Source organism: Ovis aries, chromosome 16 (genome assembly GCF_016772045.2).
Source record: "Ovis aries strain OAR_USU_Benz2616 breed Rambouillet chromosome 16, ARS-UI_Ramb_v3.0, whole genome shotgun sequence".
In the NCBI taxonomy this organism is placed as follows: Eukaryota; Metazoa; Chordata; class Mammalia; order Artiodactyla; family Bovidae; genus Ovis; species Ovis aries.
Genome location: NC_056069.1, coordinates 40,224,589 through 40,237,656, shown reverse-complemented (window position 1 = coordinate 40,237,656; position 13,068 = coordinate 40,224,589). Strand labels below are relative to the sequence as shown.

General features: G+C 43.3%; 1 protein-coding gene across 1 annotated transcript in view; it reads right to left on the bottom strand.

Moving 5' to 3' along the window:
• Positions 1-13,068, bottom strand: part of ADAMTS12 (ADAM metallopeptidase with thrombospondin type 1 motif 12) — a 402,846-nt gene that overhangs the window by 193,362 nt on the left and 196,416 nt on the right. Inside the window, exons 4-5 of the mRNA XM_027980135.3 lie at positions 1,906-2,102; positions 827-910 (exon numbers count right to left, since the gene is read on the bottom strand). Coding sequence (XP_027835936.2) covers positions 827-910; positions 1,906-2,102 — 281 coding nt within the window. The remainder of the gene's footprint in view (positions 1-826; positions 911-1,905; positions 2,103-13,068) is intronic.

Sequence of the window (13,068 nt, the reverse complement as noted above, 5' to 3'; positions counted from 1 at the left end):
TTGGGCAGCGAGTAACCAAGAATTCCATTTCAAATTTCAAATTTCCAAGTTCAAGTAGCTTAGAACACATCCAGGTTGAGATGTTGAATAAGCAACTGGATATGAATCTGGAGCTCAAGTAGCAGGTCTAGGCTGGAGGTATCAACTGAGTCTCAGCATGTCCATGCTCTGTAAGTCTCTGAGGCCAGATGGAATCCCCGAGTAAAAGTGCAGAGACCAGTGGGCCCAGAACAGAGACATGTGTTACTGTGCAAGAGGGAAATAATCAGTAAAAAGGTTCAGTATCTCCACATCTCTTTGAACTGTTTGAAATCACTCAGTCAGAACGTGATTTAATCCACTTTGGAATATTCTTAGGCACTGCTGTCAAGCTGATTTGTGAGTTACTAGATACAAAGACTGTCAGATGATTCCAAGTATGTATATCTTGGAAATCTCCCACTTGACATCCCTGAATTCCCAAGAAAATAACACAGATGGGCTTCCAGACATCTTTCTGGTACCCTCTTTCTTGTCCATCAACAGCTTTTCTGAAGATAGGGGGTAGGGAGTGTGAAGGGCATCCTAGGTGGCACTAGTGGTAAAGAACCCACCTGCTACTGCAGGAGACGTAAGAGATGCAGGTTAGATTATTGAGTTAGGAAGATTCCTGGAGTAGGAAAGGCAACCCACTCCAGCACTCTTGCCCAGAGAATCCCGTGAACAGAGGAGTCTGGTGGGCTATAGCTCATAGGGTCACAAAGAGCTGGCCATGGCTGAAGTGACTTAGCATGCCAAGGAGTGTGAGGATCTAGGTTGGAAGAGTGGTGGGGACACTATGCCTTACCTCTTCTTCTTCAAGGAGAATGAGCCGAACCACAACGATGTGAATTGCATTGCCAATGCTTGGGTTATGGAACAACCCGGTGACCTAGAGTCAGAAATGGAAAATCGTTAGTCTCAGGTGAATAGAGAACAGATAAATACTGGAGGAGGAGAAAAACAGCACTGTAATGCCTTTGCAATAATTCCTTATCTTATAGGTCCAAAGTTTTTGGTGGAGATCAAAGATGAGTGAGACATGACCAATGGGGAAGGCAGAAAGCATTACAATGCAAAAGGGACGCTTGAAATTAGGGGTCACTAACTTTATTCCAATTCTAGCTCCAACTATCTTGAAGAAATAATGTTCCAGTTCTTTGCCTCAGTTTCATTTGTGGAAATTCTTATATAATTTCCTCTATACATCAGTGAGAAAAAAATCATGCTAAAATGATTCAGTCATTTGATAAATAACTACTAGAAAACGTACATGATAAATTACAGGTTTTCCTAGGATACATGTTTTTAAGAAAAACAGCAATTTACTTTGAATTTCCATCCTTAATTAACCAGGCATGTGTGTGTTTAGTTGCTCAGTCATGTCAACTCTATGCGACCCCATGGACTGTAGCACATCAGGCTCCTCTGTTCATGGGATTTTCACAGGTAAGAATACTGGAGTGGGTTGCTACTTCCTTCTCCAGGGGGTTTTCCCAACCCAGGGATTGAATCCGCGTCTCCAGGATCTCCTGCATTGCCTGTACATCCTTTACCCACTGAGCCATCTAGTTCAACTAGGTATGGAAAATATTTATAAATATAAATACAAATACTATATATAAAAAATATTATATATTATATATGTAGGACCAGGGAATTCTGTGGCAGTCCAGTGGTTAGAACTCTGCCCTTTCACTACCAAGGGCACAGGTTCAGTCCCTGGTTGGGGAACTAAGATCCTGCAAGCTGTGCAGCCAAACAAATTAAAAAATTAAAGAACATAAAAGAACCACAAAAAGGTCTCTTGGTTCTTATTTGGCGGGTGGAGCATTTCTAGAGATATCTATTCACCTGCTGCCCATGCCCCCATGAGGTCTGACATACCATGTTCATGATGGTGAGGATATAGGATTCCACGTTCTCCCTCCCATGGTACTCAATCATCTTCGTGTCGGCCACCACCAGCGTCTCCACCCACCTCTCCTTGCTGATGGAACGCCGAGAGAGGCTTCTGCCTCGCAAGTGGCTCCTCTCCCACTTCTCTCGCAGTAGCTCTTGTTTCTGGGAGGTGCCAGGACTGTCTAAACATTAACCAGAAGATAATGGGTTCATTCTCTATCTCTCTCACATACTACTTACTTACATTCATAAAGATGCAAGGCTGTAAGTTTAAGTTATGTTTAATAATGGTCAAATACAACATTCTTATCTACATGATTGAAATGGAAGAAGAATACCATTCTTCCACTGAAATGGAAAATAATTAATACGACAAAGATAAGTGAAATTGGAATATGACAGGGAGATTCAAAGTACAGCTCTGAAATAAGTGTTACCTATTTTATCAAATAGGTCCCTTATTATGAAAAAGACATTACAAGCAAGAATGAGAACTTTTTCTTTCCCTTCTCCTACTCCTACTCCTCTAAATTATTCAGAGCTTACTGAATGCAAGGCAGGGTGCTGCTGGTGCTGCTAAGTCGCTTCAGTCTTGTCCAACTCTGTGAGACCCTATAGACGGCAGCCCACCAGGCTCCCCCGTCCCTGGGATTCTCCAGGCAAGAACACTGGAGTGGGTTGCCATTTCCTTCTCCAATGCATGAAGGTGAAAAGAGAAAGTGAAGTCACTCAGTCATGTCTGACTCTTAGCGACCCCATGGACTGCAGCCTACCAGGCTCCTCCATCCATGGGATTTTCCAGGCAAGAGTACTGGAGTGGGGTGCCATTGCCTTCTTTGGCAAGGCAGGGTACTAGGCTTTAAAATGCCAAGCCATTTATCCTCTTGAACATCTGACATGCATACTGCTATCTCCATCTTGCAAATTTGGAAACTGATGCTCAAAGCAGCTGGTTAAATATCTTCCCCAAAGTTGCACAGCCCATAGTTATCAGTGATAGCAGAACCAGAATTTTTTCTGCCCTAAAATCATGCATTTCCATATACACCACACTGTCTCCCACAGAGCAAACATGCATAAAACTGCAGAAATGTAAGCTGGAGAAGCTGCATGTGGTTCAGGACATTCTATTCCAAGAAGGTATAAAATGAGCTGGAGAAGATCTAGCAAAGGACAGTAAAACTCTCAAGGTGAGGCATAGGTTTTGGAAAAGATTTAACATATGAGGATCATAGTTTGGAAGGCAAAACCCAGGAGAAGTTATAGAATCAGGAAGAAAACTGAAAACATCTTCAAACTCCCAGAAGTTTGAGAAGCACTGCCCTGAAACTTGAAGGAGGTCTGCTTAAAACCAAAACAAGAATGAAGTGCTGCTTCACATATTGAGAAACTCAATGCCTGGTGGTGGTCAAGTCTGAAAGGTTTCAATGGACTCAGAATGGCTTAGTGAGTGAGTGAGTGAGCGAGTGACCCCATGGACTATACAGTCCATGCAATTCCCCAGGCCAGAATACTGGAGTAGATAGCTGTTCCCTTCTCCAGGGGATCTTCCCAACCTAGGGATCAAAGCCAGGTCTCCTGCACTGCAGGAAGATTCTTTACCAGCTGAGCCAGCAGGGAAGCCAAAAGGAGTTAGGGAGTAGACAAAAGATGAATTTACCAAAAGAGTAAATAAGGCAAGAAGCCTGGGCTAATGGACAAGCAGAGTCCCAATCTTTGAAGATTTCTATCTGGAAGACAGTGACACACCTGCTCCCTGCTCTCCTCAGGACCCTGGAGTGCTGGCTGAGAGAACACGCAAGCAGAACAGAAAACCTCTCAACCCCTTCCTCATCCCTGGTGATGGCCACCCAGCCTTGGCTTGAAGACTTCTGGTGCTAGGGGCACACATCAACTCCCAGTCCTCTCCTGCACTGAGCTAGAACTTCCCCCTTGTAATTTCCGTTTATTAGTCTGGTCCTATTCTTTGAAGGTATCTATAACACCACCCCCTCCCGAGGCCCTGCCTCTGACTCGGAATTGGGACAACCAAAACCACATCCTGCCCTCTGCCCACAGTGCTCTCTGGGTTGTAGAGTTCATTAAACTCATTTGCTCTGTAACCCATCCTGGTTCCTCAATTTTGCTTCCTATGTGAAGTTAGGACACATTGCACTGACTAATATTTACAAAAGAGATGAGACACAATCATCAGTTCAGTCGCTCAGTCATGTCCGACTCTTTGAGACCCCATGGACTGCAGCACACCAGTCTTCCCTGTCCATCACCAACTCCTGGAGCTTACTCAGATTCATGTACATCGAGTCGATAATGCCATCCAACCATCTCATCCTATGTTGTCCCCTTCTCCTCCTGCTTTCAATCTTTCCCAGCATCAGGGTCTTTACCAATGAGTCAGATCTTCACATTAGGTGGCCAAAGTATTAGAGTTCCAGCTTCAGCATCAGTCCTTCCAAAGAATATTCAGGGTTGATTTCCTTTAGGATGGACTGGTTGGATCTCTTTGCAGTCCAAGGGACTCTCAAGAATCTTTTCCAACACCACAGTTCATCATAGGTCTAAATAAATTCAAATTTTATTCTTGGGCTTAATAAACTTGGGCTTTCCAGGTGACGCTAGTGGTAAAGAACCTGCCTGTCAATGCATGAAGTGTTTGTTTTAAGGGGAGAAATCTAGCCAAGGGGGCAGTATAAGTAAGGATGAGGTCCATTCCTAACAGAGGACTGACTTTCTGTAATCAGAAGCGAAGGAAGAGCAAGGATCTGGGCAACATCCACTGTGATGTCCAGGATACCCTGTGCACCAGCAGAATAGAGGCCCTGGAGATAGCAAGGAAATGCAAATAACTGTTTTTTCCCTTTTCCCAAATGCTTTTGGCAGCTCTTCACAAAGCTCTCTCACATTTAGCACTCTCTCAGGTAGAAGACAAACCTAGACAGGTATTAAAAGCAAAGACATCCTTTGCCAACAAAGGTGCATATAGTTAAGGCTATGGCCTTTCCAGTAGCCACATAAAGATATGAGAGTTGGACCATAACGAAAGCTGAGCACTGAAGAACTGATGCTTTCGAACTGTGATGCTGGAGAAGACTCTTGAGAGTCTCTTGGACAGAAAGGAGATCAAACCAGTCTTTCTGAAAGGAAATCAACCTTGAATACTCATTGGAAGAACTGATGCTGAAGCTGAAGCTCCAATACTTTGACCACATGATGCCAAGAGCTGACTCATTGGGAAAGACCCTGAGGCTGGGAAAGATTGAGGACGGAAAGAGAAGTGGGTGGCAGAAGATGAGATGGTCAGGTCATCGATTCAAGCTGATGGTTGAATCAGCATCACCAATTCAATGAACATGAACCTGGGCAAACTCCAGGAGATGGTAAGGGACAGGGAAGCCTGGTGTGCTGTAGTCCATGGGGCCAGGAAGAGTCAGACACGACATGGCATCTGAACAACAACAACAGGTAGCAGGGCCATTCTCTGCCACTTCTGTCTGAGACTCGGGGTTACCTGCAGACAGAAACAGACCAAGCCTTGAGGAAGTTGCCTGGAGGAGGCTCGAGTATCATCAGGAAGCAGGGAAAGTGAACACAGAGCAGAAGACTCTGGAAATTATATTTTTCTGTGCTCTAGAGAGTGCCTATTTAGCATGCCAGTAGTTTCCAGAAGCTACCTCTTCTGCTTAGGGAATTGTTCCAGGATTTGTCTCCTACCATGACTCAACTCTTCCCTCATCTGGATTCTTTTCAGCTGCCTTGTTCTCAGAGTTCCCATGGGGAAGGAGCTTTAGAAGGATGTTTAGCTTAGAAAGGTTTACCGCTGATTGGCTATTGGCCTTTAACTGGAACTACTGCTAGGTATGAGAACCAGTTTCCCCCAAGAAGATCCTCTCAAGTTAGTCACACTCTATAGCTTCCAGATAAGTAAGACCTAGTACCCTTGTTCCTACCTTCTTGCCACCAGCATGAGTGAATTCTTGGGACACAATTTGGCAAGAACACAAACACCAACAGCCACCTCTGATGGAGAGCCTGGCCTGTGATGAATTTTTTTTAGATCTGATATTCACTGCAGTCATCCTTTAATATCTATAGGGAATTGGTTCCAGGACCCCCGCAGCTGCCAATATCCATGAATATTCAAGTAATTTATATATAAGGGGGCATCATGTTTGTATATAACCTAGGCACAACCTTCTGTATACTTTAAATTATCTCTAGATTACTTGTGATACTTCATATAAAGTAAATGCTATGTAGATAGCTATAAATACAATATATGTGCTACACAAACAGTTGCAGATGAGCAATAAATTCAAATTTTTCTTTTTGGAATTTTCTAGGCTTTTTTTCAGAGGGGGCAGTATTTTCTAGCCAAGGTTTGCTAATCTGTGGTTGGTTGAACCTGCAGCCATGGAAGGCCAACTGTATTTAATTCTCAACAAATATTTGAGGTCAGTCTTATTCTTATCATTTTTAAGTGAGAAAAAATGAGACTCAGAGAGGTTATATTTATTCAAATTTGTCCAAAGCCTCATAGCCATTAAGCAGCATATGAGCATTTTAGACAAGTCAGTCTGAATCACATTTAAATTGTGGTGTGGAGATGGGAGTGAAATTCCCAGGCAAGACTTGCCTGGAAAAAGGAAGAAGAATGCCTTAAGTCTAATAGAATCTAGATAGCTTGTCCAGGCCCACTGTTATTAAGATTTTTTGATGCGGACCACTTTTAAAGTCCTTACTGAATTTGTCACAACATTGCTTTTGTTCTTTTTATGTTTTGGTCCCAAGAATGTGGGATTTTAGCTCCCTGACCAGAGATCGACTCCATACCCCTTGCATTGGAAGGCAAAGTCTGAACCACTGGACAGCCAGGGAAGTCCCTGAGACCACCACTGACGACCACCCCACTCCCTGGGCCTGGCTTGGGCCACTTCTGCACTGAGCCACTTGCAAGTCCCAGAACCTTGGACAAACGTTCTCTTCATCATCCCTGACTCCACCCTCATGCACAGGAAACTGAACTGAACCCCTACTTTAAATTTTTATTTTAGCTACAGAACACTTTCTTCAAACACAGATTATGCAAAGAGCATAAAAAAGACCGTGACTACAATCAGGTGGCAGATGACCCTGAGGGGGATTCCACATGGCACAGGTTTAGGCCACCAGATGACACCATCTCTCAGTAACCTTTCAGCTCTGGTGCTGAGTTGAACCAGCACACCTTCCCATTACCCATGCACTCTGTCAACTGCTGGCTGCCATCACACACCTGCAACCAGATCCCCTTTTTAGCAGGACACTGTGGCCTTTCCCAACAGACCTGAATGTCAATGCTGGGGCCATGTCCTTTAGCAATGATCGCTGAGCTGCCAGTGGTGTGTGTGTGTGTGTGTGTCCTTCAGGCTGGCTTTGGATAGCGTTCTTTGGATAGATTTGGATAGATGTCTCAGCTAGGAAATCCATTTCATTAAAAAAAAGTTTACCTCTTTTATTGAGAACTAAAAATATTTTTACACTTATGTAACAGACCCTCCATTTCTCAAAACTGGCCACTACTAAAGTGGAAACAGCTGTCCTTAAAAATAAACAAGTGCAGCCTCATGAATCTAAGTGTTAGTAACTAGTAGATGTCAAAGCAAGAACCCCCCAGGTTTAGGAGTGTGGACATAAATATAAGCACCTGAATAAATAAGATGAAACATACTCTCCAAGGGCTGACTGGTCTTGCCTGATGAAGTCCTAACTTCACTCAGAATGTGCCAAAAAAGAGGAAGGAAATCATGGACAACTTTGGAAATGTGAAACTCCCTGAAATCATAACATAGAAAACAAATCAAGTCTAAGTAAAAGGGAGGCTTTGAGATCTCTCTGGAGAGTCAATCAGAATGAGAATTTATAAACATTTTAATCCATTAGTATTCTATTGTAAATTACCACTTTCACTCATCACTAACATTTGGAATGATAAGGAATTCCCCTGATTCGAAATCTAATCCCACACACTTTCTTTCCCTTCCTTATCTCCTAATAAAAATGTACTGAGGCACTTCTCACCATGAAGACTGGATGCAGAAGAGGCAGCTGGGGGGCAGAAGGAAGACTAAGAAAAACTGAATAATCAACCAAGTGGGTAATGAGTCCCAGCACGTTTCAACATTGGTAGAATTCTGGTGACACATTTTCCTCAGCTTCATGACTAAGGGATAGGTGAATAAGTCAGGGACCTTCACACACACCCAAGTGAAAATGTTAGTTTCTCAGTGGTGTTTGACTCTTTACAATCCCACGGACTATAGCCTGCCAGGGTCCTCTGTCCATGGAATTCTCTAGACAAGAATACTGGAGTGGGTAGCCATGCCCTCCTCCAGGAGATCTTCACCAAGGAATCAAACCCAGGAATCAAACCCAGGTCTTCTACACTATAGGTGGATTCTTCACCATCTGAGCCACCAGGGACCCAAGGCACCATGAAAGGCTTCTGTTAGGCTCTATATCCTTAGTGGTGAGCTCTCCTTTTCTGTAGGTATCAATAAAGAGAATATTCCCACACATTTATATTTTTATGTAAGGCATGCTATTCTACCAGCCTATAAAAACTAACTATATTGGGAATCTCCAGATGGGAAATTTGGCACTGTTTCCCGGGGATTCTTGATCTTAGGACTGTTTACAGAGCTCCTCTTAATACTTAGACTTCCATGGCACATTACTTGCAAAATACAGCTTTAAGGAAGACAAATTCAGGAAGGAAGTTAGATTAAATGGCTCTTTAGATTACAAGAATCTGTTATTCTAAAATTATCTGCATGAAAATAAAGGGGGAGAAAAGTCTTGCCCAGAAGCTACAGAGTGAGAACAGAAATCCAGGTTGCTTTAAGTAGCTTATGCTTTCTTCTGAGGTTTTAATGAAGGCTTACATATTGATGGACCAGAAAGACCTATTACATAAGTAGAGCCGCTGAGCCAGTGGAAGAGTCTGGAGATGAGTCTTGGAGAATGGAGCTCTCTTCCATCTGTGGGGATATGGGTGATGGATCAGTATGGAACCAAATTACCATTTACCTAGGGCTGGTGCTGAGCTTCAGTAGGACCTTCCAAGGAAAGGGCCAATCTGAAACTCCACATCTACCTCCATTTCTGGCTGTACTTTTTAAAGATTACTGAGCTCTCTAAACATATTACAAGCTCAATAAATATGGTACAAACTATTTAACAGGCTTTTGCCAGTGCTCACACAGACCTACAGCCGGGCACTGACACAGAAAGAAAAATGATTTGGTGCTCTCCAAACAGATGCAGGCCACTCTAAGGTGGTGGGCAACCTAAGGTGACTACCCTCATAGTTTCCCTTCTCCGTTATTTGTATCAGGTCCTTAAAACTACCATGTCAAATACCCTATCATGTCTAAGGCAATTTCTGCTTGCCTTTATGCTGACTGTGCCAGACTACCAGTTGCCCCAATATTTGTTCTTCCTCCTTGAATTTTTGCTGGGAAGCTGGCCTCCTAGAAGAAAAACTAAATGCCCCAGCCCCCCTTGTGGTTAAATTCTGACCAATGGGACATGAGGCAGTGCTACATGAAACGTATAGAATTTAAAGGGAAGGCATGGATACTTCTCTTCTTCCTCCTTCCAGTGCCTGCACTGGGATGGTCTGAACAAGGAAGTAGAAGCCAGATATCCAAGAAGATGGAACAAGATGGAAGACTGAATCCCTGATGATTGTGGAACACTATATCAGCCTCGGACATTTTATCTCCAGATTTCACTCATGTGAATGATAAATAAAGGTCTATTTTTCAACTAGAATAAAAGAGGACTGCTTTGTTTGCTCCTTTATCTCCAGCATCTAAAAACATAGTTCTTTGTACTCAATAACATTTTAAATAAATAAAACTTACACGGGGCTTTCTGCTACACATAAACATATCCTGCGATATGGTGATTACCCACCCCCTCCATGTTTGTCAACATCTCTCCTCATTTACAGCTCAGGAAGGGAGCTGCTTTCTTCTCCAAATTTGATCTAAACCCTCAGCCCAGCAAGTTGATTAAACATAAATAACTAGTGGGTTCTCTTTTAGTGCCTCCACTCTGTCACTAGCAGGAATAAGCCTGACCCACACAATAACTTCTAGAAACACTATATTCATAAACGTTACATGTGTACTCTTGTTCTGGAGAAAACAATTCCATGAGTTCTATGTACGGTTTTCTTAAGAGATCTGAAAGTACCAAGGTTGACTGTTTGGGAACTTCAATTCACATGCATTTTTAAAGGCAGCAAGAAAATTCTGGGCGATGCCTAGCAGATTGTTCATTTATTAACACTCTACCCAGCGGCATCAGAGGCTCAGTGTGTCTGTTAATAAAAACATAACAGTCAGCTACTTTTGCTGCAGCTACCTCTCAGATCACATATAACTGCTTGATATTTCACCAACTTGACTCCAGGGCTTAAATAGGTCCAAGTTCTTCCTGCACCCCCAGAGTCCCTGAATAAAAAATGTTAACTTGGCAAGAAAGTAACTGTGAGGCTGTAAGTCATGAGTAAAGAAATCTGTGAGTGCACTAATCAGAGAAAGAGATTAGAGACCCTGAGAAACCATCTGCCTCACTTTTGAGAGACAACAACAGAATAATTCCAGCCTGATGAGATCATTTTTATTATATTTATATCTGGTCATATTTACATAAGCATATGTACAATATACATATGTATGGATGTACTTGCAATTTTTCCCCCTTACTAATGCTTAATTTTACATTAATATTTTACTATAACAACTTAGATTTGTACAGGCTTCAAAATGTTGTTATTCTCCTGGCAGAGTACATGGCCTTCCTCCACCCAGCCCTGGGCCAAAATTGGGACATTTCTTTACAATTTTCCTCTGCAGGTATTTTTTTTTATAGTTTGGTTGGTTTGATTCCTAGCACACCCATTCACTGCGAATGACACGCTTTCAAAGTTGGGGCTTTATGCATGAGTCTCTCCATACTTTACCACCTTCTTTGAACTCAGAAACGCGTCCTCAGGACCTGATCTGTGGACACTCAAACTCCAGAGCTCAGAGCTCCAGGAAGCCACTGTATTCCGCATTTGGTGAACCTCTGGTATCTGTATTCTCATTTTCCCCTCTTTTCTTTTATTTCCTTTCCTTCTTTCCTTCCTTCTTCCCTCCCTCCATCTTTTTCTCTTTCTTTCCTTCTGAGAAATTTACTCACGTTCATATCCACTCCACTATCGGTATTTAAAGAAAAGGACTCTTTCTTTCAAAGCTCTTTATCCAGAGCTTTTAGGTTTTCCAGACTGGAAGGAGACACACACACACAGAGAGAGGAGAGAGAGAGAGAGAGAGAGAGAGAGAGAGAGAGAGTGTGTGTGTGTGTGTGTGTGTGTGCGTGCGTGCGTGAGTGCGCTTACGGGACTTTGTATCAGTTGCAATCATGGATCAATTTGCTCTTGTGACTAGTGACAAAAAGAGGAACTCTGCAGTTTGCTTTTTTCTATTTAATTTTTGTTCTGTGTGGATGAGCCTGCTATTTTGGAAAGCAATATCCTGAGAAGGAAGCCTTTCTATACAAGGAAGAACTGAACCAGTGTCTCAGTCATCTGTGTAACTCAAGACTCAGCCTAAAGCCTGGCATCCTGTAAGTGATGTCGCTTAGTCGTGTCCGACTCTTTGTGACCCCATGGACTGTAGCCTACCATGCTCCTCCATCCATGGGATTTTCCAGCCAAGAGTACTGGAGTGGGTTGCCATTTCCCTCTCCAGAGGATCTTCCCAACCCAGGGATTGAACCTGGGTCTCCCGCATTGTAGGTAGACACTTTACCATCTGAGCCACCAGGGAAGTCACAGAGGGCATCCTTTAATAGGCAATAAATATTTACCGAATGAGTATATGGATTCATTCACTTAATGATGATTTGTGGGAGTAGGGTTGTGCATAGAGAGGTAAAGAAAACAGGAAGTAATGGTATTCACATTCTAGTAAGTCTAATCTGAATTTTATTATTCATTCATCAAATGTGAGTCCCTTTTGGCCTGATTTTGGTACAGTGACAAAGATGAGTACTACTTTAGAGAAGCTGCAAGTACATACACCACCCAAAGGGTTCGTTTGGGCTCCATAAGATTCATGAATTTGTAAGTGCTGAACTGGTCTTAAATAGCTGTCTGAAGACAAAGGCTGCATCCAGGGTGACAGGATGCACCTTCACAGGTCTGAAGACAGGCTTCAGAGTCACCCTGGCCTGCCTACACAGGATGGGTTCTGTTAAGGGGCAGACACTGGAGGAGGACCATGGCATTACCAGGCAAGCCCTCCCTGCCCATGTCAGTACCAGGCAAGGACCATGTCAGTATCACGAGGCCCCCTTCATGTTGTCTCTCCTCCTCATTTGGGGGAGGAGTTGCCAGTTGAATATAGTTGATCCCTGAACAACACAGGTTTGAACTGCACCAATCCACTTACACATGGATTTCTTTCAAACATAGTACCTATATTTTCATTTTGTCCTGTGCTTAGTCACTCAGTTGTGTCCAGCTCTTCACAACCTCATGGACTGTAGCCCACCAGGCTCCTCTGTCCATGGGGATTCTCCAGGCAAGAATACTGGAGCGCCTTGCCAACCCACTATTGGGTTGGATCTTCCCAATCCAGGAATCTAGCCCACATTTCCCTCATTGCAGGTAGATTCTTTACCATCTGAGTAAGGGGAAGCCAAGAATGGTTCTTTAAATTAACTAAGTGGGGGAGAGGGGGAGTTTGCTTTCAGTTAGAGACCACAATGTGTGGAATCAACAAAACTAGGTTTTAAGTCCTGATTCTATCCAAATGGTTTCAGCTTCCTACCCATGGGTGAGTCATCGAACAGCTCCTTTTTTGGGAAGCAGAGATAGCAGTACGTGGATTTTCAGCTGCACAGGGGTCTGTACTTCCAACTCCTATGTTGTTCAAGGTCATGTGTATTTCAAATGCTGAAGGTGTCAATGGCCCAAAGAGGATGAATGATCTGGAATCCTGTGGCAGGAGTGTCCTAGACCAAGAGAAAGTCACTCACAGAAAGAACCAGAATCTATCCATGCAGCGCCGGGGCTACAGCCCAGGATACTCAAGGCCACCAGCTGACTGTCAG